Here is a 26,175-nt window from a genome sequence, read left to right on the forward strand (position 1 = left end):
GTTAATTGTTTGTTGGCACTTGTGTTCACTATCAAGCACTCCAGTTGGTTTGTTAAATCTGCCCCTTCTACCCAGAACTGTCTTTTTGGTTGTGGGGGTTTTTTTGTTGTTGTTGGTTTTCTTTGTTTTGTTTTTTTTTTTGTCTTTTTTTTTTTTTAAATTCTGGATATGTAAATTTTGTTCAAATAAGTTTAAGAAGAAAAGAAACTTAGGGTTGTCTGTCTGAGAAGTTCCTGCACTGCCTCCCTTGATAACCCACCTATGGGACAACTGAAGGAAGTTATTTGCTTTCATTTTTCTGAATGTTATTGAGCAAAAGTTTTTAGTTCCATTTAAACTGAAAAAAGTACAGAAACACTGTCTTCATTTGATGGTGTGCATAAACATTACACTCCATATATAGCAAAAATATCTTTTATTTATAATTTACATTTCCACAAGTGAAAATTGTACATTTTTACATATACCATTTCATTCCATTAAATTTTCACGCATCTACAGAACTTTCACACAATGACACCTGAAACTGTGCAGGCAATAAGAAATTCAAATACAAAAATGTATTTATTAACCAGTAGTTGAGGCCCTGCCTCCGTTTTTATTTCATATAAAAAGTATTTGCCTTCCAGAGTTAACACACAGCATCTCTTCAGTAAAAAAATGTTCATACCTCAGTTTGAGCAGACTCATCAGGTTCTGTTTTTATATCTGTAGATGCAGGTGTGCTCTCTTCTGCACAGGCAGTAGGGGTGTCATCAGGTTCTTCTTTGACTTTAGGTGAGTCACAGGACTCCTGTGTTTCTTGTTTAACAATGTTCAACACTATATTTAGTGGATTTTCTGCCGGAGTCTTGCTGGGAGATGGTGTGCAATCAAATGATGATGTCTGCAAAGTGAAAGTCAATGCAGCTTTAACACACATTTAAATAACCATTTTTAGCTTCTTATCCCCTTTTTACTCTTTTTCAAAATGCAAACACACTGATGGTGAGGCACCCAAAATCCAAACTTCTACTTTATCAAGATCCTAAGAAAACAGGTATTTATTTTAATAGCATTACTTTTTCACAATTACTTTGAAAAGGTATCATCCAACCAGTGATGGAATGCTTAACACATTACCATAAACTATTCCCTGCTATTAACACACCCCAACACCCATCTACTCCATTTTTGCAAGTTCCTACGATTACGCATGTTACTCTACAGTAAGCTCATGACTTGTTTTTCAAACCACAGTTTTGGTTTGGTTGTGTACGGTGCACAAGCTGTCCCAGTACAGCATGTCAAGAAACTTAGAGCTAATTCTGTATTATAAACTTGCCATGCCCAAGGCCTTTGAATCTTAGGCAAGAGAAATGGGTAACACATTCTCAACACATCTGCTCCCTGCAATGTCAAGAGATCAAGCAAACAAACTGAAAGCAAAATGCTTAAAGAAAACATGAAGGAGAATTCACTTACATTTTGGTAATCTTCATAGCAAGATGGATGGTAAATCTGAAAAGAAATGTTATACATTTAAATATATAAATTATAGCAGGATCACTGGTTATGAACAGAACAGTGTCAATTAAACATCACACAATTTATCTAGAAAAACAACAGTATGAGCAGACCAACTGTAGTGTCAAATATAACTGGGAAAAGATTCTGTGTGTATTTAGGATTAGTTATCATGCAGAAGCCCAGTAAATGGTAGGCATTACTTGCATACAGAAATAACCAATACTTACACCCATATATAGAAACACTCCTTTCTAGCACTGCAGTATAAGGGAAGGCTAGTGAGCCTATGCTAATGATACCAGGACTTCATGCATTTCCAAAGATTAAGATATTTATGTGCTAGGAAGCCAGGAAAACTACCATGGGAATCCCTCAGGAGGAAAAGAGCACCTGGCCCTCACTTTTTTTTTTCCTGTAATCCTTCAGGTTTTTTACTGTTAAGTATCACATTTAAGTAAGATGAGGTCACCTTTTCATCTACTCTGATAGCATTCTTCAGGTGCCACTCTTCCTCTTCCTCGTCCCAATACTGTTCAAATTGCTCTTGACAAATTTCACAGCTCTGAAAAGTTATTGGAGTAACAGAGGTAAATGCTTATTGCAACAATTTACTCAACACATGAACTTCAAGAACCTATTGTCAAATAAGGTTCTTTTAAATTAAGATAAATACATTAAGACTACAACACGATCTTCCCTCTACACTTTAAAAATAACTTTAGAAAACCTTAATCAAAATGAGTGTAGTCTGCAGACTAAGCAATGATTACCATCTAGCCTTGAAGACTGTTGTCACCTGAGAAAGGTAAGCTTTGCCCTTTTAGCTAGGAAGTCTCTGCAAAACACTTTGTAACAACCTAACACTGTTTTACTGTCATGTAAAACAGTACAAGGATTTTATTAATTTCATTTACAGCATTATCTTCACTCTTCCCCTTAATCTGGAGCCTCAAGTTAAAAAAGACAGAACTTTTGGATGAAGTATTAACATTTTCAGTACTTCTGTGCAAAATAACCAACTCGGGACAAAGCACAAAAGGTACTTTTCAAAATGAAAACAAAGGCCTTCATGGCTTGGCAGCTAGTGTCTTAGGGGTTCAGCATGTAAAACTAAATTGTCATTCCAACATCATTTGTGTTTGATTACTACATCAATTCATCTACCAAAACACATCTACCAAACAGTAACTACTGGTTACTTTGAGGTATTTATACACCACTATGAAGTGGTGTATATACAGCCCACTGTATGAAAGAATGCTGTAAACTTCTTTCAAGTATTAGATGATTCTCAGTATCTAGGCTAATAAAAAGCAAGCTGAAACTTACTTCAACTGCTCCAGCTGGCCCAGCAGGGACGCTCTGAAACTCCTTCTCTTTTGCAGCTTCTTGTGTCTTCAAAACAACCTCTTCGTGAGCTTTTTCAAAGAACTGGCTTTTTGCACGCTCCTCTAGATCAGCTATTTCTTCAAATTCAATCCAGTCCTAAAGAAAAAGTTTTCATTCACACAGACACTGACAAATAGCTAGAAATGTTTAAAAAAATAAATCTCAGAGGAAAAAAAAATATATTCCCGAAGTACCATATTTAATAGATCTTACTTCATTAAAACTGAAATGCTCTTCACATGTAGCATTAGCACAGTGCATGCTTTCTCACAATGTTACACTTCAAAAAAGCTTATTCCAGAAAAACCACTATCCTTCAATGTCCATTCCATTCTCAGTGTGATGAAAACAGTAAAAATAGCTTCAAACTGTTTATTGTTTTTACAATTGCCATTACAATTGCCTTTTGTATTCTGACAGGCATTTCAGAACTACTTGAAATATCTAAGACATCATTGTTTACCAAAGGCCAACTCCTGTGATGATGTAAATTTCAACTGCAATCCTAGAGCAGGTATGTAAGGAAACCACAGAACCTGGCCTGTAATTTATCAAGTCACATACTGCATTACTTACTGTTAAACTGTAGTACCATCTTCTGTGTGTAATTTTTCTGCTAACATCTTTTTCTGTCCTGTTCTGACGATAATGCCAGTCCAAATGATCTGCATAAACATCCGTCTGTGAAGTAGTGAATCTCATTCCACATGAGTAACACTGAATTCCAGTGTACAGTCGATTTATAACACTATCATAGCGCCTACAAAAAGGAAGGGGGGGGGGGGAGGAAAGTCTTAAGATTTCTTTGAAAAGAAACAGTTAAGAATTTTCTCACTAAGATGTTTCATATGCCCACAAGATTAGAGGAAAAGCACAAATCTAACTGCAAGGTTAAAGCACACAATATAGCTTAATTCTTCCTGATTTTCAAAACATAATTAATTGAAACATTCAAATAACAAACAATGGGCTGCTATTAACTATTTATGAGAAACACACTAGGGTTGTCTTGTGCCTATGAGCTTCATCAGCTAATAGTGCATGAAATGGCAATGCCTGCCCTTGGCTCTGTTTTGGAAACTACCACAAAGGTGGTAAATTTAGTAGTAACAAAGGAAGAAACACTTACTTCCAATACATATCGCAACCTTACTGATTAACAACATCCAACTTGCATAGTTTTCCCAGCTTAATTTTCCCTCTTTTTCCTCTCTCAAATTCTCCAAGGCTAACATAAAAAACTGCAGTTCCCTTAGTCACAAAGTGACATATAACCTTGCAAAAGCTCTCAGCTGTCTTGGATTAACTACCTAGATACTACCAAAAGCTCTCAGCTGTCTTGGATTAACTATCTAGATACTACCATGTCATCATTCCTACTGCACTGTAAACTCAGTTCTATACGCACTAAGTTCTTCAACTGTGAAGTTAGTGAGAGTTCTATACGCACTGTCTAAGTTCTTCAACTGTGAAGTTAGTGAGGTCTGGAACATTTTGATCTTCGTTCTGGTCATCATCTTCCTCTTCAGCAGCTGGCTGGGCTGATGTTTCATTCACTTCTAGAAAGGATAAAGATATTTATCAAAATTTCAGTACGTCAGAAAGAAATTACATGCTTCTGAAAGTTATTTTATTCAAATATTAATAAATACAATCTGACTATGCTAAAACACAAGTGTGCAATAGCTAAGTCAGTTATCTTCTAACATCACTATAAGAAAGCACACAAGATACTGTAGGTTACTCAGAATTTAAGTTTAGGAAAACGGTATGTCACCTCAGTCTTTGGCATTGAAATTCAGTCTTCACAGACAGAAATACTTCAGAAAGTAGTAAGAATCCAACTACAATCAAGAACAAGTTACCGAGGCGCAACACTAAAGACAACACAGACTGCTCTGGATAGCTGAAGTGTACAAATTAAACAAGATACTAAGAATTCACTCCATCCTATGCACCAAATTCCTTAAATTCCTTCCCCCAAACAAAGTTCAGCTTCAAAAAACATGCAGAAGTTTACTGTATTTTTTATACTTAGATTTACACTTCAGCTGTGGATAAACTGAGCAGTTAGAACACAACGGATCTACATACGTGCTGAAGTGGAATCAGTTTTTGACAGTTTGAGGATCCCGGTTGACAGCAGTTTAGCAAACAATTCATTGACATCAAGCTGTCCAAGGTGGTTATCAGGATATGAATGTGGAAGGGCTCCTGGGGAATAACATCGACATTCAAGGAGACAGAAGGTTAGCATCAGAAATTTACTTTGCTTTTATCAGCACATTTCACAACATGCTTTTCCTTCTGCTTCCTGTTTCTTCAATTTTACTTCCAATTATTTACCAACTCTCTTTGCTTTATGTCTAGTCCCTGGCTGACTTCTCCCTTGCAACAGCTTCTTTCACAATGTATTTCACATTCTCACAATTGCTACCTAAGCTGGTTGCCCATACACAGATTTCTACTGGATAGAGTTTATTGAAATGCAGTATTTTCCTTACTTTATGCTTAAATATTTCACCAAGACTATCCTACTTCATTACCTACTTTAACCATTTGTAACTTTTTAGAAGCTTTTCATTACTCATCACTCATATACTTAACTATGTTTACACACTCTGGCAAATGCAAGCCAGACCTACAGACTGGTGCCTTCCAGAAAAGCAGACTGAATTTTTACTTTTTTTTTTTTTTTTTTTTTTTGTGCAACTACATACCAAACCCATGCAGTTAATGAAAGCCTTCACCGTTTGAGCGAAACCCCTAAAAAGATGAAGGTACTACAAAAACCACATCTATGGTCACCTCACTGAGGAAGCTTCCCTTAGGGTCACACAGACCAAGTACACAAGGACATTACAAAAGGGTAATTTGTGTGACCACTAACAAACAGAACCACCCAAAAGAAATAAAAGGAGGTTAATTATTTTGTTACATACCTGTAGGGTTCTGAACAAAACTTCCAGGATTTGGCAAATACTGTTGACCTTGTCCATAAGGCCCTGGTTGAGCAGACATGAGAGAAACCTGTGAAAGTAAACACTTAAGTATTTTTTGTATAAAATGCAATTATACATTTTTTTTTATTTCGTATTTAACTCCTTCCAGGAGTGATCCACATCATTTTGGTATTGAGAGGTTCACAAATTACTACATGGCCTTTCCCTCATTTTGATTTTCCACTAGAAACAATTCAGAACACATACTCATTTTGCCTAACATTTAAATTAAAATGTATCACCTTTTTTTCTACCTATCAAGCCTTCAAACCACATCTCCAAATTTAATACTTTGTTTTAAATTGCTCTTGTTCACCAAATCAGAGCTCATCAGAAAAAACCTGGAAAAAACAGTGTATGTCTATTAACAAATGCCACAATTAATTATTATCTTAAGAACTAAAATAGTATCCACTTACACGAAACGCATCTTGAAAGGAGGATTTTTGGGCAAACTAGCTACAGTAAAAAAATTTTTTATATCTGAAGCTTAACACAGTTGTAATAAAAGGGGGGTGGGGCGGTGTCACTAGTTGGCTACTTTCTGGATTTACAACTTGTTTTGTCCCATTAGAGGTTAGCAGGACATATGACCTGCTTTGATACAATCAGTTAACTCTTCATGTTCAATTATTATCCCCCAAATGAAAAATGCTCTCTACAGTCTCTAATCTACTGAAAGAAACGACATAGTTTCCACTGATTTAGAGTATCATTTGCCCCTTTTTAAAGAGAGTATTTCCAACAGGCAACTCCAAAGGCAACTGAACTCATAAAGCACACTGGTGCCAAGAGAATTTTAAAAGACTGTAGCTCAACAAAGTCCGTATCTTTCTCAATTCCCCCAAGTAATGGGTATCTCTTTAAACATGGCTTCTCACCAGCTGCACTGCTGCAAAAAGACAACAGAATTATTTTGGTCCATTCTAATTCTACCCCTCTTTAAAAAATAAAACATGTATATCAATTTACATTATATGTCCCATGCTTTATAAAGAATTCTATAGAATTCACTTTTGTGCAAGTTTTACAAAACCACAAGCCTCCAATTACTTAAGTTTTGTTTTCAAGTTAAAAATACTCATTTCAGGGTCATATTCTAAGCTACAAAGTGATTGTGAAGATCCACTATTTCGTTTACTTTGTAAAAATAAGATTCTTTTAAAAATAGCAATGCATGTCCTTCTTAAATTATCTAGAAACTACTGAAGAGGATGACTTTAGCTTGAAACCAGCTCCCAGTCTGCCAGCTCTTCAGAAACATCTTCAATTTTCAGAGGACGAAAAACTGCTAATGCTCCACACAAAATTACTTCAGCAAGCAAACCATTTAATGCCATCAGTTCTTACCTGATTACTTCCCATTGGCATATTATTGAAGTTTCCATATTGAGGACCCTGAAGACCTTTTTCATCAAAGTAATGTCCAGCTGTTCTCAACGGGAAATTCTGTGCTCCTGGGCCAGCTGGCCCATTGAAGTTTGGTCCAGGCGAAGCATCAAAGAGATCAGGTCTCTGGAACTGCATCCCGTGAGATGGTCCATTGTAGCTCTGGCCGGGATGTTCAACAAATGGACCACCTTGTCCATACGGTGACACTTCTAGTCTTGAGGCAGGATGGTTAGCTACATTTTCGAAACGTGCACCTTGAAGGCCAAGGGGCAAGTCAAATCTAGAGGCTGGCTGGTGCGGTCCATCAAATCTTTGAGGTATGGCTGTATCAAATCGTGGTTGCACCTGTTGCCCAGGTGCCCTTTCAAATCTTGGGCCAGGCTGTCCATGAATCCCATCAAATCTTTGCAAGAGAGACAGCTGTCCAGGCTGACCATCAAATCCAGCTGCATGACAACCATCAAACCTTGGACCAGCCCGACCCAGAGGACCATCAAATCGAAGTCCACCAGCCCCCTGGTGTACTGGTCCATCAATCAGCCTTGGACCTACACCTGGCTGACCATGTGGTCCTTCCAATCTGAGCCCACCACCTGACGGTCCATGTGACCCCTCAAACCTGAGCCCGCCACCTGATGGTCCATGTGGCCCCATAGGCTGACCATGTGGCCCCTCAAATCTTAGGCCACCTCCAGGTTGACCATGTGGCCCCAATGGCTGCAAGTGTGGCCCATCAAACCTGAGGCCACCCCCTGGTTGACCATGAGGCCCCAAGGGCTGACCATGGGGTCCCTCAAACCTGAGACCACCCCCTGGCTGACCTCGAGGCCCCATAGGTTGACCATGAGGTCCCTCAAACCTGAGGCCACCTGAAGGCTGACCACGGGGACCCTCAAACCTCAGACCAACTCCAGGTCCTTCAAATCTAGGACCACCTACAGGCTGCCCTGCAGGCCCCTCAAACCGCAATGGCCCACCTATCTGCCCAAGAGGTCCCTCAAACCTCAGTGGGCCTCCTCCACCAACCTGTCCTGGTGGTCCTTCAAACCTTAGGGCTCCTGCCAGCTGCCCTGGCGGGCCATCAAATCTTAGGGCTCCAGCTCCCCCTGCTCCTGCCAGCGGTCCATCAAACTGAGATACACCTGTCCCCAGCAAAGACCCCTCAAATCTCATAGCAGCCTGTCCAGGTGGCCCATCAATTCTGGAACTTGAACCAGCAGCGGGACCATCAACAAAAGGACTTCCTTGTCCATCTACCCCAACCCTTGCAGCAGCCTGTCTAGGTGTCCCATCAAATAGAGGTCTGTCTTCCATTAGTGCACTTATCCTCTGCTTTGCTTCAATGCCTCCAAATCTTGATCCTGAACCTTCCGGAAATGGTGCTTTCTCCGGATCATCATACCTAGCTCTTTTGAAACGTTCACTGAATGGTGATCTTGCCTCTTCTCGAACACCTGGAAAAAAAAACACAGAACAAACCAGAAAAAACTCACTGAAATGTTTCCAATTATTTACCAGATGTAAAATAAAGCAGAAGGACATACCAGCTTGCCCAAGAAGCTGTCTGTCTTCACGATTATCAAATCTGCAGATTGCATCACCATCTATTTTCTGGAACTCTGTTGTGCTCTTCCCCTGTTGTCTGAGAGCATCTCTAAATTCATCTGATTCTCCCCAGCTGTCATAAGGATCAAAGTTCTTAGAACCTCTTGCTCCTTTAGTAGCATTCTGTTCCTCAAGTCTTCGTCGACTCTCAAGTGATGGGACGTTATCAGCAAAAGGTCTATTAGTGCCACTTACAGGAGAGTGTCTCCTTGATCTTTCTCCAAATGGCTCTTTTCTGTCAAACTGTACTCCACGCTTGGCTTTTGCTTGCTCACATTCTATTCCAGGAAGCAGTGCATCAGGTATATGATAATCCAAAATATCATCCGGATCCAAGAGATCAAGCCTTGATAACGAATGCTGAACTTGTGTTCTTTTCAGTTTAGCCTTATGTTCATAATATGTTAGCTCTGCATCCGACAGAAGAGGTTTCTTTTTCAAACCACATTTTTCCTCTGCAGGGCTATCCCAGATGTTACATCTATGCTTTCCTTCCTGATACTGGAACAGCTGTCGGATCTGATGAGCTACCATGAGGAACTCATCTTGTGTTATTTCACCAGATGCTAAGCGTTCATTGGCCTGTAATATGAAGTTAAAGTTTAGACTTCCGAAAAGAAAAGCAAACTATACCCAGGACAATTCTATGAAGTGTATTCTATGAATAATATTAACATTTGTTTATATTACCTTCTTAAGTAATTCTCTCTTGCTTGCAGATGTCAACTCTTTGGGAATCTGTAAATTGGCATCCACACTTAACCGATGCTGCTGCTTTGGTGCTCGGGGTGATAAAATTCCTTTATCAGCAGGCCAGTTTTCCCGGTGTCTTTGGTGAGGGGATTTACCAAGTGCTTGGTGTTCTTCATTCTGCTGTGAGCTGAAAGCAATAAATTTAAACTACAATTACTTCTTTGTTTAGGACATAACTGTTACAACCCTGTTAAAACTGATCACGGCAAAACATCACCACCACCTTACAATCCAAGTATGCATCATTTCCATATTGCGTGAGAAGACATAAATTACTGATTTTAATGAACTGCACAGTGCCACAGAACTGCAAAGCCGACTATTCTCAAGTCAGCAGCAGAATTTCCACTGACTTCAAACAGGTGTTTAAAAAAAGATGGTAACTTACTTTTTATTTTCTTCCCAACCAGATTTCCACCTCTTGCCTGATTTGGATCCTTGCCAGTTTTCTGCATTCTCCTTTGGATCAGGAGCAGCTTTTGTAGAATGCTGGCTTGCTGTTTCTTGGGGCCTGTCTTCCTGGGCTTTTTTCACTCTCCTTGGATCTCGCACCTCTTGTTTAACATTTCTCTTATTAGAATTTCTTTCGTCTCTTGCCACTGGTGTGCCTTCTTCAACATGAGACTGCTTAGGGCCTATTGGACGTATCTTTCCAATTTTAGGAGTTGATGAAGTAGGAGATAAACTCCTAAGTCGTCTCTTGGGTGATCTCCTCTCTCGTCTTTTCGGAGAATGCGTAGATGGTGACCGTGCCTTAGGAGAGCGTGATCGTGACCGTTTTCTATTACTTGATCTCCCTTGTTTTCCACCCTGTTTTTCTGAGTCTTCTGTAGTCGTGTCTTGTTTCTGAACAGCACCATTAATTACTTTATTTCTGCTGCCTGCTGGCCTGTGTTCACACGTCTTATGTTCCTCTTTTTCTTTTTTCTCTGTATTTCTCCTTTTTTCTTTCACCTCTTCGTCTTTGCCCTCTGACTTATCTTGAAGATGTCTTTTCAGTCTTGGATCCCGTTTACTGATTTCAGATACTTTTGTGCTTTCACATTCCTGGGTTTTAGTATCTTTAGTATTGGGCAGCTTATTTTTCAAAGGGGATGGTGATTTAGGTTTTGCTTCTGACTGGTCAAGCTCTTTCTTCTGTGTTTTTTCACTTGCTTTCAATTTTTCTGGCTTTGTTGAGTTCTGTTTTTCAGCCTGTGTTGTTCTGTTTGCCTTGGTATCAGACTGACCAGTTGTGTTCAGTGGAAATTCTTTCCTGTGAGATTGATCTTTAGCATGAGAAGAATGTTGAGCCATCCTGTTAAGTCGAGGATCCCTATTTACTATTTTCATGTCATGAAGTGGAGGACTTGGGGATGGTTTGTTTTTTTCGGATTGCACAGCAGTCTGATGAGGTGATTTAACTGTCATATGAGGTGTGGGAGACATGTGTTGCTTGGAAGGTGCTGGAACTGAAGCTATAGTAGATGATCCTTGCTGAACACTAAGAGATACAGCCTGAAATAGAAAACAGCATTAATCTGCATGACAAATTGACTCCTACCCTGGAATGCTCATACTCTGTCTTGAAACGAAAACTATATATAGAAATTTCTTGAATGTTAGGTGATTCAGCCATTTAATAAAAAATGACCCATTAATTGCCAATTACAAGCATTAAAATATTGCACTATTCAATAATCTATATATCTATATATCTATATATCTATATATCTATAATCAAATTCAAATATAATGCAGAATCAGTACTACAAAGTCAATACTGCAGAATATGTAACTAAGGCACATGTTCTCATTACAGTGTTAGTTTTCCTATATTTCACACGCTCAAGGCAACTAAGCTGCCAAGTTATCTGATACAATTTTCGTATTTCTAAACTTCAAAGAAGCTTTATTTTGGTATGGTCAATTACCAATGCAGCAAGATATTATAAAACAATACAGCTTAACCACCATCTTCAGACAGTAGCATCTAACCAATCTGACCTGAGGAAACTGACTTTGTTTCCAACAATCAGGCTTCCTCGCTCTGTGACAGCAATTGTATTTGAAAAAGCCTGGCTTGCTGTGACCCATAAGAGGAAAATGAGGACCGTAAGTAGGCATCATTTTGGAGGTAAGAACAAAAACCCAAGAACTTCATTTTTTTTTCTTTTTACGTTGACATAAGAGTGCAATTCTTAAGGTTTTTAAATAACAAATACTGTTCAGGAACCCCACATCATCTTGCACTGCTCTAGTCCTAAAATAGCTACACTTGTCTAACGAGAGGAAAAAAATCATGTACTGCATTTACCAGTATAGGTAAGTACTACCCAAAAGAAAGTCAGACCCAACTATAAGGTTTGATCAACTATCCTACTCACCAACTGTGCTTTAGTCTGTTCCAGCTCCAGCTCTAATTTTTTTTGCTGAAGTTCTAACAACTGCTTTTGCTTTGCAAGCAATTGCTGCCTTATCAATTGCTCCTGTGTCAAATTCTTTTGTATTTCAGGAACAGCTGGAGGAGTAGAGGCACCAGAAGTGACAGCAGAGGTAGGTGCAGAAGATTCCTCTGGCTAAAAACAGAATTAAAAAAATTTAAGTTTAAAATAGTGATGGAATCAACTAACTCCATCTCCTTTAACTGTCATCATGATCAGTACTGGGACTTAGTTGTGTAGTAGTTAGAAATTGCATTTTTAAAATGCAAAATGTAACTAAAACAATTTAAAACTCTTGTCTCACTAGAATTTGCCTGCTGTGACAGGTGTACATCATTTAATATAAATCCATGAATGTTCCAAAATACAGAATACAGTTTTGAAATATAAAAAACCAAACCCATCAAGTATTCTGAATTCAGAAATTCCTCTTATCTGACTACAAAGCCCAGATACTTCACTCTTAATATACTACATTGTCAAAAAGCAGCAAACAAACAATGAAAACTACACATATTACCATCTGTTCTTACAGTAGGCATAAAAACTTACCGATTTATTTAAAAACTTAGGATTCACATGGATGCTAGAAGTATTCACATTTGGGGGCAGAGGTTTAATTGGCCAAGCAGGATCTAATGAGTTGACTCTGACATCAAGTGCATATAGTTTCTTCAAAGGAAAAATATCATCCCATGTGGAGCGTAATTTAAATAAACTTTTCCTAGTATTTTCATCCACCTAAAACAATAAAACAATTCTATGGCTTGTTAAGTTAATATAAAACAATTTCTTAATCTTTTCTGTAGAACTTAATATTTCATTTCTTTCCTATTTCTATCAGCAGTTTGCCATCCTTTCCTATCAGCAGTTTGCCATTTTAACACATTGAACTTGCTACACAGTGCAGATCATACATCTATACCAACAGAACCAGTAACAGAACCTCAAAGGTGGAACTGTTGTTTCAAGGCCATTTGAAGGTTTTGTTGTGTTATTACCATTCTCTGACAATTTTCTTGCAAATTTTCCATTACCAAAATTCTCATTTTACTTGCCCAATTTCTGTGGAAAAAAATACAGTAACAGAAATACTGAAAGGCAACAGCCTCTGAGACAATACATTATTCCAGTGTTTGTGCTGAATGGAATATAACAATGACAAGTCAGAAAACAAACTTTGTGAACAGAAAAGGTGTTTTGCTCAGCTGTTTAGTCAATGAAGGAATTTTTTCCAACAAATGTAATAAAAGGGGTTAGCTACAATGAAGTTAACCATATTTCAGTTCAGCTGCAAAATTAGACCTATCTGTGAGCCACAGATCAAGTGTACTCGTAGGACCAGTGCCCATTTTATCCTTCAGAAACAATTAGTTTGGATTATCTCATGACAGGTGTTAGGAATTTATAGTGAAGTAAAATTTAATTCACCATAACTTGAGTAGTTCAATTTATAAATGAAAAACATCTGAGGACAAAATATATGCAGCTGTCCTACTGTCAATATCCTAATGTCAATATCCCAATTAAATAATTGACTAAATAGATGGGGTTTGCTGCAGTTTTATTTTTAAGACATTACAGCAAGACAGAACAGTCTCAAAAATTTGGAGGTTCTTTCAGGGAAAAGCAGGAACTTCAACAAATTAGTTCATACTTAGCTACTGGAGGGGGTGGGGGTATGGGGGGTGTGCCTCTATACAATTCTGTACTTTTACTGAGGGTATGAAGTTCACTGCAAAACGTGCAGAAATGACTGAGCAAGTGCTCCTGACTTCATGACGTTTCTAAAGATGCCTTAGTGAACATTTACTGATAAAAAAAAAATTTGTAACAACGTCAGTGCTGGAATTCTACTGTCATCTTTTAACATGACCAATTAATCTAAGTGACTGCCACTTTACACAATTAATACATATTAATTAAATAGTTCTAATTAGCTTAGTAGACAGCTAACCTATAAAACTGAAAATTAGTTGTTATCTAGAGCTTCAGCCTGCAACATTAAATGTAATTCAGTAAAAGAACATCTACAATTTAACACTGAAGAAAAAAACTAAGTGCCTGCTTCCCTATCTATCTACTCTACACACAGCAGTTTTTAAGTTTTCTATGGTCATTATTACAATCTATTCCTGATTTCACCATGCGTTTTACATCTGAACACCATATATAAAGCACACTGGGATCTCAGATCCTCACTGATATGTAATGATAAATATGCAAAAGCTACATTCGTCTCGTTCATACAAGATGCCACTTCCTTATAGCATACAGAAAACCACAGAAGTTAACCCTTCACTCCTGATCCAACTTAAACCCATTCAAGTCCAGCCATTCAAAACCTGGACTTCAATCTGACTTTCTTACTGAGGAATACACGCAATGACTTCACTGGGTTTAAAGCACAAAAATTAGAAGATACGGCAGCAGTTTTCAATGTTGAATGAAATTAAAACACATACTTGTAATGTAATACAGCGATACATTCTAAGGCCCTTCCCCCGCCTAGCTGTCCTCACCCCCACCCCCCCAAACCACAGACCACCAGGAGAGAATCAGGTGTCAGTGCTATTCGCTCTTGACAGTTTAAGCACTCATTTTGCACATCACAAATAAGGTAAATCAGACAATCTTAACTACAGGAGAGAACAGCTCTGGGAAATCCACAAGAAACTGATTCTCTGTCTATTTTTGGCATGAAGACTATTTACTATCTTAAAAATAAACCAGTAATTCATAATTAATTGGTCTATACATTACAAAAAGTCCATCCAGGTAAGCAATCATTAGCCAAAATACTGTTAGTAAAATCTTGCCTGGATAGGAACATTACAGAACTTTATGAACCACATTAACTAAAGACTTCGCATCTTTCAAGCTAACATGAAACTGACATGCTTGATAGCAGCAGAAATAGTCTTCCACAGTATAGGTACAGTACTGAGATTTATAAGAAATAATCAATTTGTATAGTTTACCACCCAAGAAAACCCAAACCTGAAACATATTTGTTTTACCAGGAACAAATTTTGCTTAGAATACAGAACTTTTCTGAAAGTGTATATACCTTTTCAAATACACAAATAAATGTTGCAACTAGGTTTTTAGTAAATGCAGTAAGATATTCTCTTCCCACATTCTTGACAATGGAATCCATAAGGTACATAACGGGTAGCTTCTCTGATGCAGGAGCCTGGAGTAATAAGAAGAAACTGAAAAGTTTAGTACCACAAAAACACATTTTAAGCTTTTTAAATAAAGGGATTACCAATCCCAGAAATACAGACCTCTCTTTTTGGTTGCCACTATAAACACCAAGGGATTTGGCTTGGGATTTTTTTGTTTATACAAAAACTTAATCTGGAAAATCGATACTCCGTTCAAAGTATAATGCAGTGGGTCTATCACACAAAAAAAGATCACCTTAGGTTATTTTGTTTGTGTATCAAGCTTTGGAAAAAGGCAAAAAATAAAAAAAAAAAAAGAAAAAAGAAGCCCACAAGACAGGATTGCTGCTAGTGTACTGAGTGTAACCTTTCAAAACCCACTTGAGAAAGTAACTTTTAAGTTAGCAGGAAACCATCGTTAGCACTTCAAGGAACTTCTAAAAAAAATAGTTTATAACTCAAGCCTCCTGAATGCTTGCTTTTCTCGATTTCACAGAAAACAAATCAGACTTCTGGCAAACAGCCCAAACTAGTGAACTTCTGTAGCTGTAGATTATACGTCGAGTATCAGAGTCTTTTCATAAACTACACACAGAATACGTCGCAACTATGTCACTGTAATCCAATCCAAACAGATGTAGCAAGAAGTCCCATCCTCTCTTGGCACTTGCAGATAGCAACAGTTCAGATCTCCAGAGTGCACACAAAAACGTCGTCAGAACAAAGTTCAAAATCCAGAAAACTCAAACCATCTAGTCGACCAGGTAAAAGCACAGACAAGCTCAGGAACTGCAACCACCGTTTTCACAGAAGGGAGTCTTCAAACTCTGGACACATCTTTGCTACAAGTAGACGACTTGGGTTTTGTTGATTTTTGTGGTTGTTTTTTTAAGTCCATTTTCAAAACTTGTAGCAAGTTTGTGTAATGCAAGTGTGGTGACACTCTAATGTACACAAAACACTACTGGCCCAGATCAAGGTGATTTTAATGCCCACCATTGGCTTTCACAAAGCAGAAGGCACAGCAAAGTTCCAGAAAACATCAGCAAGTACACAAACTTGTTGAGGAGGTCAACACGAAATGACACCACCACAAGCTGTGTGTTGACCATGATCCCCTTAGAAGCGCATCCACTTGTAATACTTTAAGTCCCATTCGCCATCCGGTAAGCTCAGGATAAAACCAGAATAACTTCACTCACTGCTCATTTTTAAACAGGATAGGCTAGTAGGTTAATTAACGCCTTACTTCGCAGCCCCATCGTCCAGACAAGTGTGTGGAAGTGCACTTGCTTTACAATTTTAGATTTAATTCTTTCCCTTTTAAGGTGGTTCACAAAAGGGCACTGAGTCAACAGTACTTTTATATGGGTAAATCACAATGTTTCCTCACAATTTGAATGTGTATTAATTTACCATGACCTGAAACAATTCTGAAGAGGGCAGAATTCCTTGTTAGTTGGGGCGGGGGAGGGGGTGGTGGCGTGTCACTGCCTTTAAACATATTGAAAAAACAGGCAGGTGGTGTATTTTGTACATAAAAAGACAGGAAAACACAGTAAAGTTAGCTAAAACTACTCGCAGCACATTACAAGCCTATCTTACACCATGACGTTAAACTCAGCTGTAAACAACCTAATATGCAACAGTGTTAGAGTAAAGGCACCTCTCTAGTCTCAGAAATCAAAGACTATGGGGTCAACAGCTACCTGATAATAAAGTGACTGTGGAATACTGGTTTCTTCTTTAAAGCAGTCTGCACAATGGCACATTAAAAACACCGCTCTAAGGGCTGATAAAAAAAAATGACAGTGCACCATTTCTGACTTTTTAAGTCAGCTGTTAGGGAAACAAAGTCTCAGAAGTACCTATGCCCAAGAACTACTGCCATCGCATGTTACCTTCTTCCATTTCACCAGTGGATGGAATTACCTCACTACACTCAGCTAAGCTTCAAGTTTGCAATGCTGGGGAATCATTTAGTAGCAAAAGCACTGTAACAGGTTAACTGTCTGATGCATAATGAAAGTGACAGTTAGAAGTAATCATACACAGAAGCACTGCCATCTAGGAAGGGAGCCTACTTCAAACTACGGCACAGAATTAGAAGCTTAGCAGTGTACTCTGCTTCAAATACAGAATACTCAGGTGTCATATTTTAAAGAACCACGACTTAAAATGCAGTTGGAACATTTAAGTCTTCTCTTCTGGAAATGTTTATTATGTCAAGGTTTCTAGCACATATACCAATAACCACAAAAGGGAATCTCAAACTTGAATGTATTTTGTTTTCCGGCGATCTACAGTATCCCCTAGCAAGAAGGATGCCCACGACAGAAACCAAAAGGCAGGGAGGCGCCGCATAATCACCAGAACACTAACTCTGAGCTCATCAGCATAAAATTAAAGACTTCATTACAGAAATCCCACTGTTCCTTCAAATAACGTAGGAAAGCTATTGTTGGAAATGTGTGGCTCTTTTATTGGTTTCCTAAAATATTTCATGTTTAAAACCATATCTGGCAATCGAACCCCAAGTCAAACTTGTGCAAAAATTTGTTTTTTTTAAAAAAAAACCCACCAAAACCAACCTTGTATACAAAATGGGTCTTGGAAACAAATTCTGCACTATACAATGGTAAATAAAAAGACAAATACATATTTCACACGTTTTATTTACAAGTTTTATAATACCAGTCACACATTTCAGAACCATTTATTAAACGTAAAGCAGACCACTCAAGTTTTACACTAAACAAACTGTCTCCAGGCAACACTTTTTAAAAGTGGCTTAGTAAAGGAGATCACTTTCCAAGAAACTACTAAAAACTTGCCTTGAATAAACCACAGTCACAAACAGTAACTAGGCAAAACTAACCATTGATACAGGATTTAAGACAGCTTTAAAAAAAAAAAAAAAAAACACACTTCAGGGCAGGCTCTAAATCACCCAGAAATGAAAAAAAAAAATAATTGACAGCATTGATATTTATCACAAATCATTATATACACATCCACTGCCCTTTAGGAGATATAATGGTGAGATCTATTAAGATTACGAGGTCGCCTCCCCAAGGAATGGCAAAACTCAGCCACTGGCAGCTTTTAAAACTAGACTCCAAGAGGTCTGTGGAACACTAAAAAGCCATCCTGCATTGATAGAAAGATAGATTAAATAAGTGATCCTTCCCTCCCCATCATTAGACAGTACAATTCTCACCATTATAAACCACGACTTAAAGCCAAAGGAAAAAAGCCTTTCAACTCCTGAGATCAGAGGGAGCAGGGAAACAACGGGGGAGGGGTGACTGGCACGAATAGGGGGGGACTGAAAGAAGAACCCTTTTCTTACAAAATGCTCTTGTTAAAAAGGTGCTGTAACCCCCTCATCCATGTGCTGTGGCTGACTGATGTCAGCAACTGCCTGGGTTGGGCTCAGAGGGAGCCTCCTCTTTCCCTTCTTTTTATATCATGTGCCTCAGACGCCATGTTAGGATCCTACAGGCTGCTGCAGTTTCTACAGTCAGGAAGAATTTCTTCTTCCCCATTCTCAACCAATAAACTTACCTAGCCAAAATAAATTAAACACACACACAACACTAGCGTTACTCAGGGCACAAATCACCTGAAATCCAAACGTATTAGCCCAAGCCCACAGAATTTTCTCTAATCAGGCAGAGCAAAACAACCCCCCCCACCACCACACACACTTCTCTATCCGAAACAGATGATCACTTTTCACCCACAAACTTTTCTGGAAGATAAGGGTGCCCACCCCCCAAAATGAGTATCTCACAGGGACCGCACTGGGAAGGTAGCCTTATCTTAACTGATACTTAGAAGTCATTAGATTTAGCCCTTCAGAAATGGACAATTTGCGTGCTATAAACTTAACCTTATTTTCATTCCTTTAAGCTACCCCCCGCCCCCCCTCTCCCCCGAAAACACCCAGATTCACAAAATCTCCCAGTCGGGCTCTCTCTAACGATCGCAATATTCACCTACTGTCGAAATCGCTAAATGCAAGGATTTAGACACCAGATTCGAGACACCGAATACTGGCTCCATGTAGGGGAAAACCCAGCTACAAGGGCGAGGTGCTGCTGCCCAGTCACTGCCAGGCCGCCATGTTGTGTCTGATATTTACACGGGGCTTAAACCGGGACCCACGCTGCCCTCCCAGAGCTGTGGTGGGGCGAGCCCCAAACCCTCCCCCCCCTACTACCAACAGGGTGGTGCGGGGGCTGTTCCCCTCCCTCGAGTCCCCTGCTCCCTATGGGGTGGAGGGTAGAAGAAGCAGCAGCAGCCTTAGCGATGAAAGGAGGAGCCCCCGACGTGCCGCCCCGTGCTCCCTGATCCCACCTCACACACGCTTTCCTCCGCCTGTTTCCCCCCCCGGCGACCCCAGCCTGCTGGCCCTCTCCCCACTGCCCCCGCCGGGGCGCTCCCCACCCTACCCCGAACCCCCGGCACCCTCAAACTCCGTTCAAATCCTGCTCCCTAGCTCTGCTCGCCCCACATCGGTAAACCCCCTCCTCCACTACCTCCACGTCCCCTGAACCTCCCTGACTCGCCGCCCCCTCCCCCCCCGCCTCCGGGGCCCAGCTATACCCCTCCCGCCGCTGGCCTCCTCACTCCATCCGGCCCACTGCTTCCCTCCGAGTCTCTCCCTCTCTCTCGCCCCACTCCCCGTCTCTAAAGCCCTCTCACCCCGGCCCTGCTTCGCTGCCTCTGCCCGCCCCGTCCCTCCACCCTCCTCCTGCCACCCCGCCGCTGCCCGCCTCCTCCCGCGCTGCTCAGCAGGCCGTCTCCCCCACGCCCTTCCTCCTGAACCCCCGAGGCCGCCCTAGCCCGCTGCCCCGGCCGGTCCCCCCAGCAGTATAGGTAGGAGTAGTAGTCGGTGGAATATAAAAACCTTGGCGATTTGCGCCTCGATCAGGGAGACGATGTCCTTGGCGAAGGGCACGTTCTCCTCAGCCAGGATGGTCAGCATATTGATGTGCGGCTTGCTGTTGAACGTCAGGTCCTCCAGCGACGACTGGTAATCGCGGCACGCGTCCTCCCGGGCCTCGCTGCTACCAGCGCTGCTCTCCGGGGCCGACATGCTTCTCCGACCGGGGCCCGCACCAGGACCCGACCCACCGACCGAGAGCCCCCTCCCCGCGATCCCCTTGCCGCCGCCGCCGCCGAGCGATGCCGCCCCCCCCGCCGCTGCCGCTGGGCTCCTCTACCGCATCCTCCGGGCTGCGGCTCCCGCTAGTTGTGGTGCTGCCGTCTGTGCTGCTGCTCCTTCGGCCGCCGCCGACTCAGTCTCAGCGCTCACAAAATGGCGGCGGCAGCTACGGTTCGCAAACCTCTTCCTCCAACCGTTGCGTCATGTGAAATTGTTCTCAGGAAAGGGGCCGGTAGCTTGGAAAGCCCCTTTTGTTCCCTTACCGCGCCCCGATTGGCTGGCGCCCCGTCTGCTCAGCCCGCGATTGGCTTGCCCGTCAATACAGCGGCCTCCGATTGTCTGAGCCCACCCCCCGTCTCCTCTGATTGGCTTTCGTCCCAAAGCCCCGTTGTCGCCCCGGCGTCCCGACTTGCAATTGGTCCCCTACCCCCCCCGCTCCTGACCTGCTCTGCCTCTTCCTCCCGCCTTCTCTGTTGCCCCGAGCTTTGATTGGTGCCCCTGCGCAGGCCCGCCTTTCCGCCACGCCCTCAATTCCGCCCCCCGCCCACCATTGGCTCAGCCGTTGGCATGGCAACGCCGTAGCCCACCGCCCCCGGGCGGGCCTGAGGCCTGGGCCTGGGAGCCGGCGGTGGGCGCTGCCGGGCGACTGCGGCCTCACGGCCCGGCAGCCCCCTCCTCGCGAACGGCCCCTCGGCACCGGGAGAGCGGGAGCAGTCTATTGGCAGGCCTGTACCGGAGAAATCACTCTCTCCGACGGAAGCAAGTCGTCCGAGTACAGGCAACAGCGCTCGTGTAGGCCCGTCAGCGAAACGCGGCCTTGTCCTCTAACGGCCGTTGTGCCACAGGAGCTGGGAGGGCCGGTGTGACCCCGGGGTGCCGGCACACTGCTTGGTGCCAGGCGGGCCAAGGCACTGGATTTTTATTGCCTCATTGGTCTTCATTTGCCTCAGTAAGTGACCCTGTCCTCCCTGCTTCTCAGATGCTCCTCTGCCTTGCACCTTTTAGCTGGTCACCCCTCACACCAGTGTTTTGAAGTGTAAACAGAGCCAGGAGCAGCGTTTCTCCTTTTCACTACACTAGTAGGCGAGAGCCAGTATGGTCAAAAGTAATAAAACCTGCTAGCCTTTGGTCATGAGATTTGCCCAGAGGTACCTCTTGGAAGTTAGCTTGCTTACAAAGCATTTTAAGGTATAGCCGTTCCTTCCCCCCACTGCATATTACTCATTAACTGTGGAGAACTGTCGGACTTGAAAGTAGGCCATGGGGGAATGCTTCATTAAAATACACTTTGAAAAACACATTCTGTGAGATCGTTTTTAAAATGCAAATTGTGTGTGTATATATGTATTAAAAAATTATATATATGTTTATATTTTTTTATATATATTCTACAGATATAGCAGAAAGATAGCGAAAATGGAGACCTGGCAAGTTCCTGGTAAAAACTGCTGTTGGTCGTTTTATCTGGATAAAAATATATATTAGTTTCTATGTTCATATTTGTATGCCCTTTCTGAAAAATGTTACCTTCAAAACAAGGAAGAAGGAACACAAAACACAACAGCATCTTTTATTTGCCTGTTGAATTGTATGTTTGTATTTGTTCCTGTAAGCCTTGCAATGCCGTACTTCATATGCGCTTCGCCTTTACAGTGTGTCACCAGAAGATAAGAAAACGAAACTAAAGTTTCTGTCTTCGGCCGACCAGCGCTGGGACTGCAAGACTTTTTCTCAGCATAAATATTAGCCAGCTATTTGAAGACATGCTGTCCATGAAGAATATTAATTATGTACTAGGAATCAAGCCATAATGTAAACCCAATTTATTTGGCAAAAACACCACATATTGTTCTGCTCCTAGGGGAAAAGTGTGGGGGTGGGGAAACCTAGCTCCTCCTCAGACGACTGTATTTGTAAGTTAGACTCCTCGCTCACACTAATTACAGAAGCAAACCAAATAATACGGGAAAACTGCCTTGATGAGGATGCCGTGTGGTCCAAGACCACCCTCAAAACCAGATTTGCTGTTTACTAATCAGTGAATGACCGAGCCTGATGTGAGACAAAGCAGTTTGCTACCCTCCAGAACACACCTGGCTCCCTGAGACTGAGTACTCCTTACGTACCTGAGCAGATCCAGTATTTTAGTATGTTTTTAGTTTGTCTTTACTAGTAGTCTTCATATGAAGCCAGTAGTACCTCAGCAAGGTCTACAGGCTGACAGTGAGGAGTTGCCCATGAGACCTCCATGCTGATGGGTTTTGGGGACATTCTGAGCTCTAAACAATTCTTGAAACAGCTCAAGACTGGCATAGAAATGCCCATTGAGTCTGTCCTTGGAGTCTCTATGAAAAGTTCTTTATTACAGGAACTGTGTTGTACCAGCACTATGTGCAGAGTGTGGGTTTATCTATGCCTGCGAAGGCACACTTCATCCATGTGTTCTTGAAACGACCTCCTATCAAAGGCACAGCTTCACTGAAATCATTAGTTAGAAATGCCTCTGGTACAGCTATGCCCCACTGCTTCTTATCCCAGTTGACACAGCTGTCAGTTACAGGTTTTGGGTTTTTTTATAGATGTAGCTTGGGGTTTTGCTGGTATAAAATCCACTAAAAAGCCTCTAGACTAGACCTACATGTAGCACACTTGACTTGAGAATCACCAAGAACTTATAATTAAAGAAGTTTTGCTGGATAGTTGTAAAATTATAGTACTACATGAGAAAATGTATTAAGGTAAGAGTTTTACAATGTAAAATTAATTCCAAAACATCTGCAGTTGTACTTGAAAATACTCATACTTGTGTTTATGCTTGAGCTTAATTTTCTTGGAAGTTTAATAAAATGCCCTTAAACTGTTTTATAGCTAGCCAAGGATAGAAAAAAAGGATCTGTCGGCACACAGAAATGTTCTTGCTGCTTTTCATTCTGGAAAAATAAAAAAAAAAAAAAAGGAATTGAAAATGCATCCTTTTTGACACGTTTGGAGAAGAAAAGCATAGACACTAAAGAAACAAACACAGTGCAGATTTTTAAATATTGGCTTAATGAGATGTAAATTACCCCTCTGTATATAAGCTGAAGTCCTTTGTTCTCCAGCCGAGATTCACTTAAGGAAGCAGACAGTGTTTCTCTGTGGACCTCCCAAAGGGCAAAAATCTTTATACTCTCACCAAGCCTCCAAAGCAGCTCTGCTGTCATCAGCCTTGCACTCTTCAGTAGCTGATTTGTAGAACAGCCTCCACTAGAAAGTTTGCCAATGTAGCTACAGTAGGAGAGCTAGTAAACCCTCCTAGAGACAGGATCCAATTTAAATTGCTTTAATAACCATGTATTGCTTATATCAGAACTGCAAAGGAAGTTTCGCCGTTGAAGCTACACCTGCAGGTTTCCACCAGCAAAGCTGTATTGATTAGTGAATGCTGTAGTCCTGGTATTGCTAAATCAACAAAACTTTCAAGCATCACCCAGGTCTCTGTCATCTGCCAGTCAGGTTACTCGTTGTCTAGGTTACACAGGTCTCATGCAGCTTCCCTCACTTTTATTCACATTTAGAGTTGTACCTTGGTGACCTCTGACCAAATAACCATAAGCCTTTTATAACTGGATTATCTTCTGTTCAGAGCTAAGCACCTAGGTTACTCTAAATGCTGAGAGCCTAGTTTTGTTTGTAAGGTTGAAATGTAGGAAACACTGGAATTACAGACTCGGCAAAGCACAAAAATATTGCAGTTTACTCTTCCAGTGCCTGGTGGTGAATAGGGCTGAAATGGAGATGCATGGTGATGGAACCACCTACTGACATTCCTCTACTTCCAAATTCTACATATTGTAATTTTTCTAATATAGGTTGAGTTTCACAGCCTCAGAAATTCTTAAGGCAAGCTGAATATAAAAGTAAAAGCTCATTTGATAGGTTGATAATTAGGAAAAATGCAATACTGACATACTGAAAAATACATTTAGTATGTCTAGACACATGTACTAACCTATATTGCCCTTCAAAGCTTTGCAAGGTAGTCCTGACAGCTTGTAATTTCCGTAACATTTTCATTGTGATGGGTTCATCTTTACAAGAAAGCAGACAGGCTACAAACAGCAATGAGCCAGGATCAAAGGCTAAGGATAGATAGGGAAGAAACCGTTGAACCTAGATACTCCTTTGTCAATCTACACTAAATACTGTGGCATAAAAAACAGTTCTCTGAAATATTTTGGACAATATTATCAAACCCGGTATTTGGTATGTGGCTATAATGCCCAAAGATGTGGCAGTAGGCTTTTGGGAGCCACATCTTTATTTACACTGACTGTTAACTAGCTGGACTACCAGTGAAAGCCTGACTGCAACAGCTTGCGTTCCTGGTGCTAAAAACTTGCCACATCCTGACAAAGACGTGTAATTTTTCGAAACCCCTTGTTGTCACAGCTAGATTGTTACTGGTACCTGAATTGACGTGCAACAACTCACCTGCTGAAATGACATCTTGGTGGGTCTTGGGAGACGGCAGGACTCAAACCCCAGATACATTTCTCAAACTCAAGACATATTTCACTCTGGCACTCTGTCGTCTTCAGCTACCCAGGCAAATATTTATTACTGCTCTGTTACCTGTGACTGGGCAACATTTTGCTGGGCAAGGTTCTGGGTTGCTACAGAAACTGTCTGCAGATCCATTCAATCAAGCAAGGCTGTAGTGACAAGACTCGGGCTTTCAGCGGGAACATAAATAATTCACATTTCTGCTGGCCTGCTCTTCATGCTTTCCCTACAAGCAGGCTGGCGGCTCAAGAGAAAGCAGCTGTGATTAGCTGGAACTCACACCTAGAGAGTTAAAGGCACGTTTACTGAAGTGTTTTATATTTTCAAAATGTTTTGCTTCAGAGCCTAATTTTTTTTGGAGGGGGGCAACACCAGCAAGCCTCTCTGTCAACCGTTTCTCAGCAGGATAATGGGAGCGGCTCTTTGTTTAACTAAACCCGCTCCTATCACATCGCATCACACTCCACCAGTTGTCCCTCACCAGAGTACAGCCGCCAAGGAGGCAGCTGGCTTGCAGACTGATAAAGCATGCAGTCACGTAACACTGTGGAATTAACCTGGAAAAGATCCCCCGCCGGTGTTTCAGATTTGCCTGGCCATCCCTACCCGCAGGCAGCAGCAGCTGTTGGCATGGACATCACTGGACAGCCATAGCAGTGAAGTACTTACAATGTTTAGGCTCTGTTTATGCGTGGTGCTGGAACTGCTCATTAAAACTTGACATTAAGCTGTATAACTACTAAAATACTTCTTCTACACACAAATTCAAGAGGATTCCCTCTGTCCGAGTTGTAAACCCTTCTCCCTCTTGACTTTTCCCATTTATACAAACTATCAGTGCAGTATTTGCTCCCTCCCTCCCTCAACCACGCTTCTGCTGTTCGGATCTGTGGGTTCAACTCTTCCTCCTGCAACAAAAACATCCCCTTTTACAACTGTTTTCAATGAATATGGGATGGATGTCAATGTATATGGGTTAGATGGGAGTCTCAGCAGGGTTTGGGCAAGCCAAGGTCTTGTCCACCTTTAGCAAGTCAATCACCCAAGAACTTTGTGAGTAAATTCCATGTAGTTAAATAATATTTAGGTTGTATGTGTGTTTAACGTGACTGCAGGTAGCCTGGCCTCTGCTGAAGTAATAGACTGACCTCTTTGTGATGTTACAGTGTGACCTGATAAGAAGCACACTGTATGATGTGTAATCCATGCAAAAA

The 26,175-nt window shown here is 41.3% G+C and overlaps 1 protein-coding gene and 1 long non-coding RNA gene across 3 annotated transcripts; one reads left to right on the forward strand and one right to left on the reverse strand.

The window, feature by feature from the left end:
* Positions 1-398: 398 nt before the first annotated feature.
* Positions 399-20,752, reverse strand: PCF11 (PCF11 cleavage and polyadenylation factor subunit). 2 transcript variants are annotated; one of them, XM_056327217.1, is made up of 16 exons: positions 20,159-20,752; positions 15,144-15,269; positions 12,626-12,814; positions 12,017-12,208; positions 10,039-11,147; positions 9,588-9,777; positions 8,837-9,479; positions 7,251-8,746; positions 5,841-5,928; positions 4,993-5,112; positions 4,349-4,454; positions 3,475-3,658; positions 2,839-2,994; positions 1,979-2,071; positions 1,465-1,500; positions 399-886 (listed from the first exon to the last, which is right to left on the reverse strand). In XM_056327217.1, exons 1-16 carry the CDS (start codon positions 20,345-20,347, stop codon positions 665-667), a joined length of 5,139 nt encoding a protein of 1,712 aa, XP_056183192.1. In that variant the 5' UTR covers positions 20,348-20,752; the 3' UTR covers positions 399-664. The 2 variants fall into 2 exon arrangements, with proteins under 2 accessions (XP_056183192.1, XP_056183191.1); XM_056327216.1 differs by having other exon boundaries at positions 4,349-4,457.
* Positions 20,753-20,912: 160 nt separating this feature from the next.
* Positions 20,913-23,278, forward strand: LOC130144109 (uncharacterized). Its single transcript, XR_008820010.1, has 2 exons — positions 20,913-21,365; positions 22,070-23,278. It is a non-coding gene; the product is annotated as an uncharacterized LOC130144109 (long non-coding RNA).
* Positions 23,279-26,175: the final 2,897 nt, after the last annotated feature.

This window comes from Falco biarmicus, chromosome 2, assembly GCF_023638135.1.
Source record: "Falco biarmicus isolate bFalBia1 chromosome 2, bFalBia1.pri, whole genome shotgun sequence".
NCBI classification, from domain to species: domain Eukaryota; kingdom Metazoa; phylum Chordata; class Aves; order Falconiformes; family Falconidae; genus Falco; species Falco biarmicus.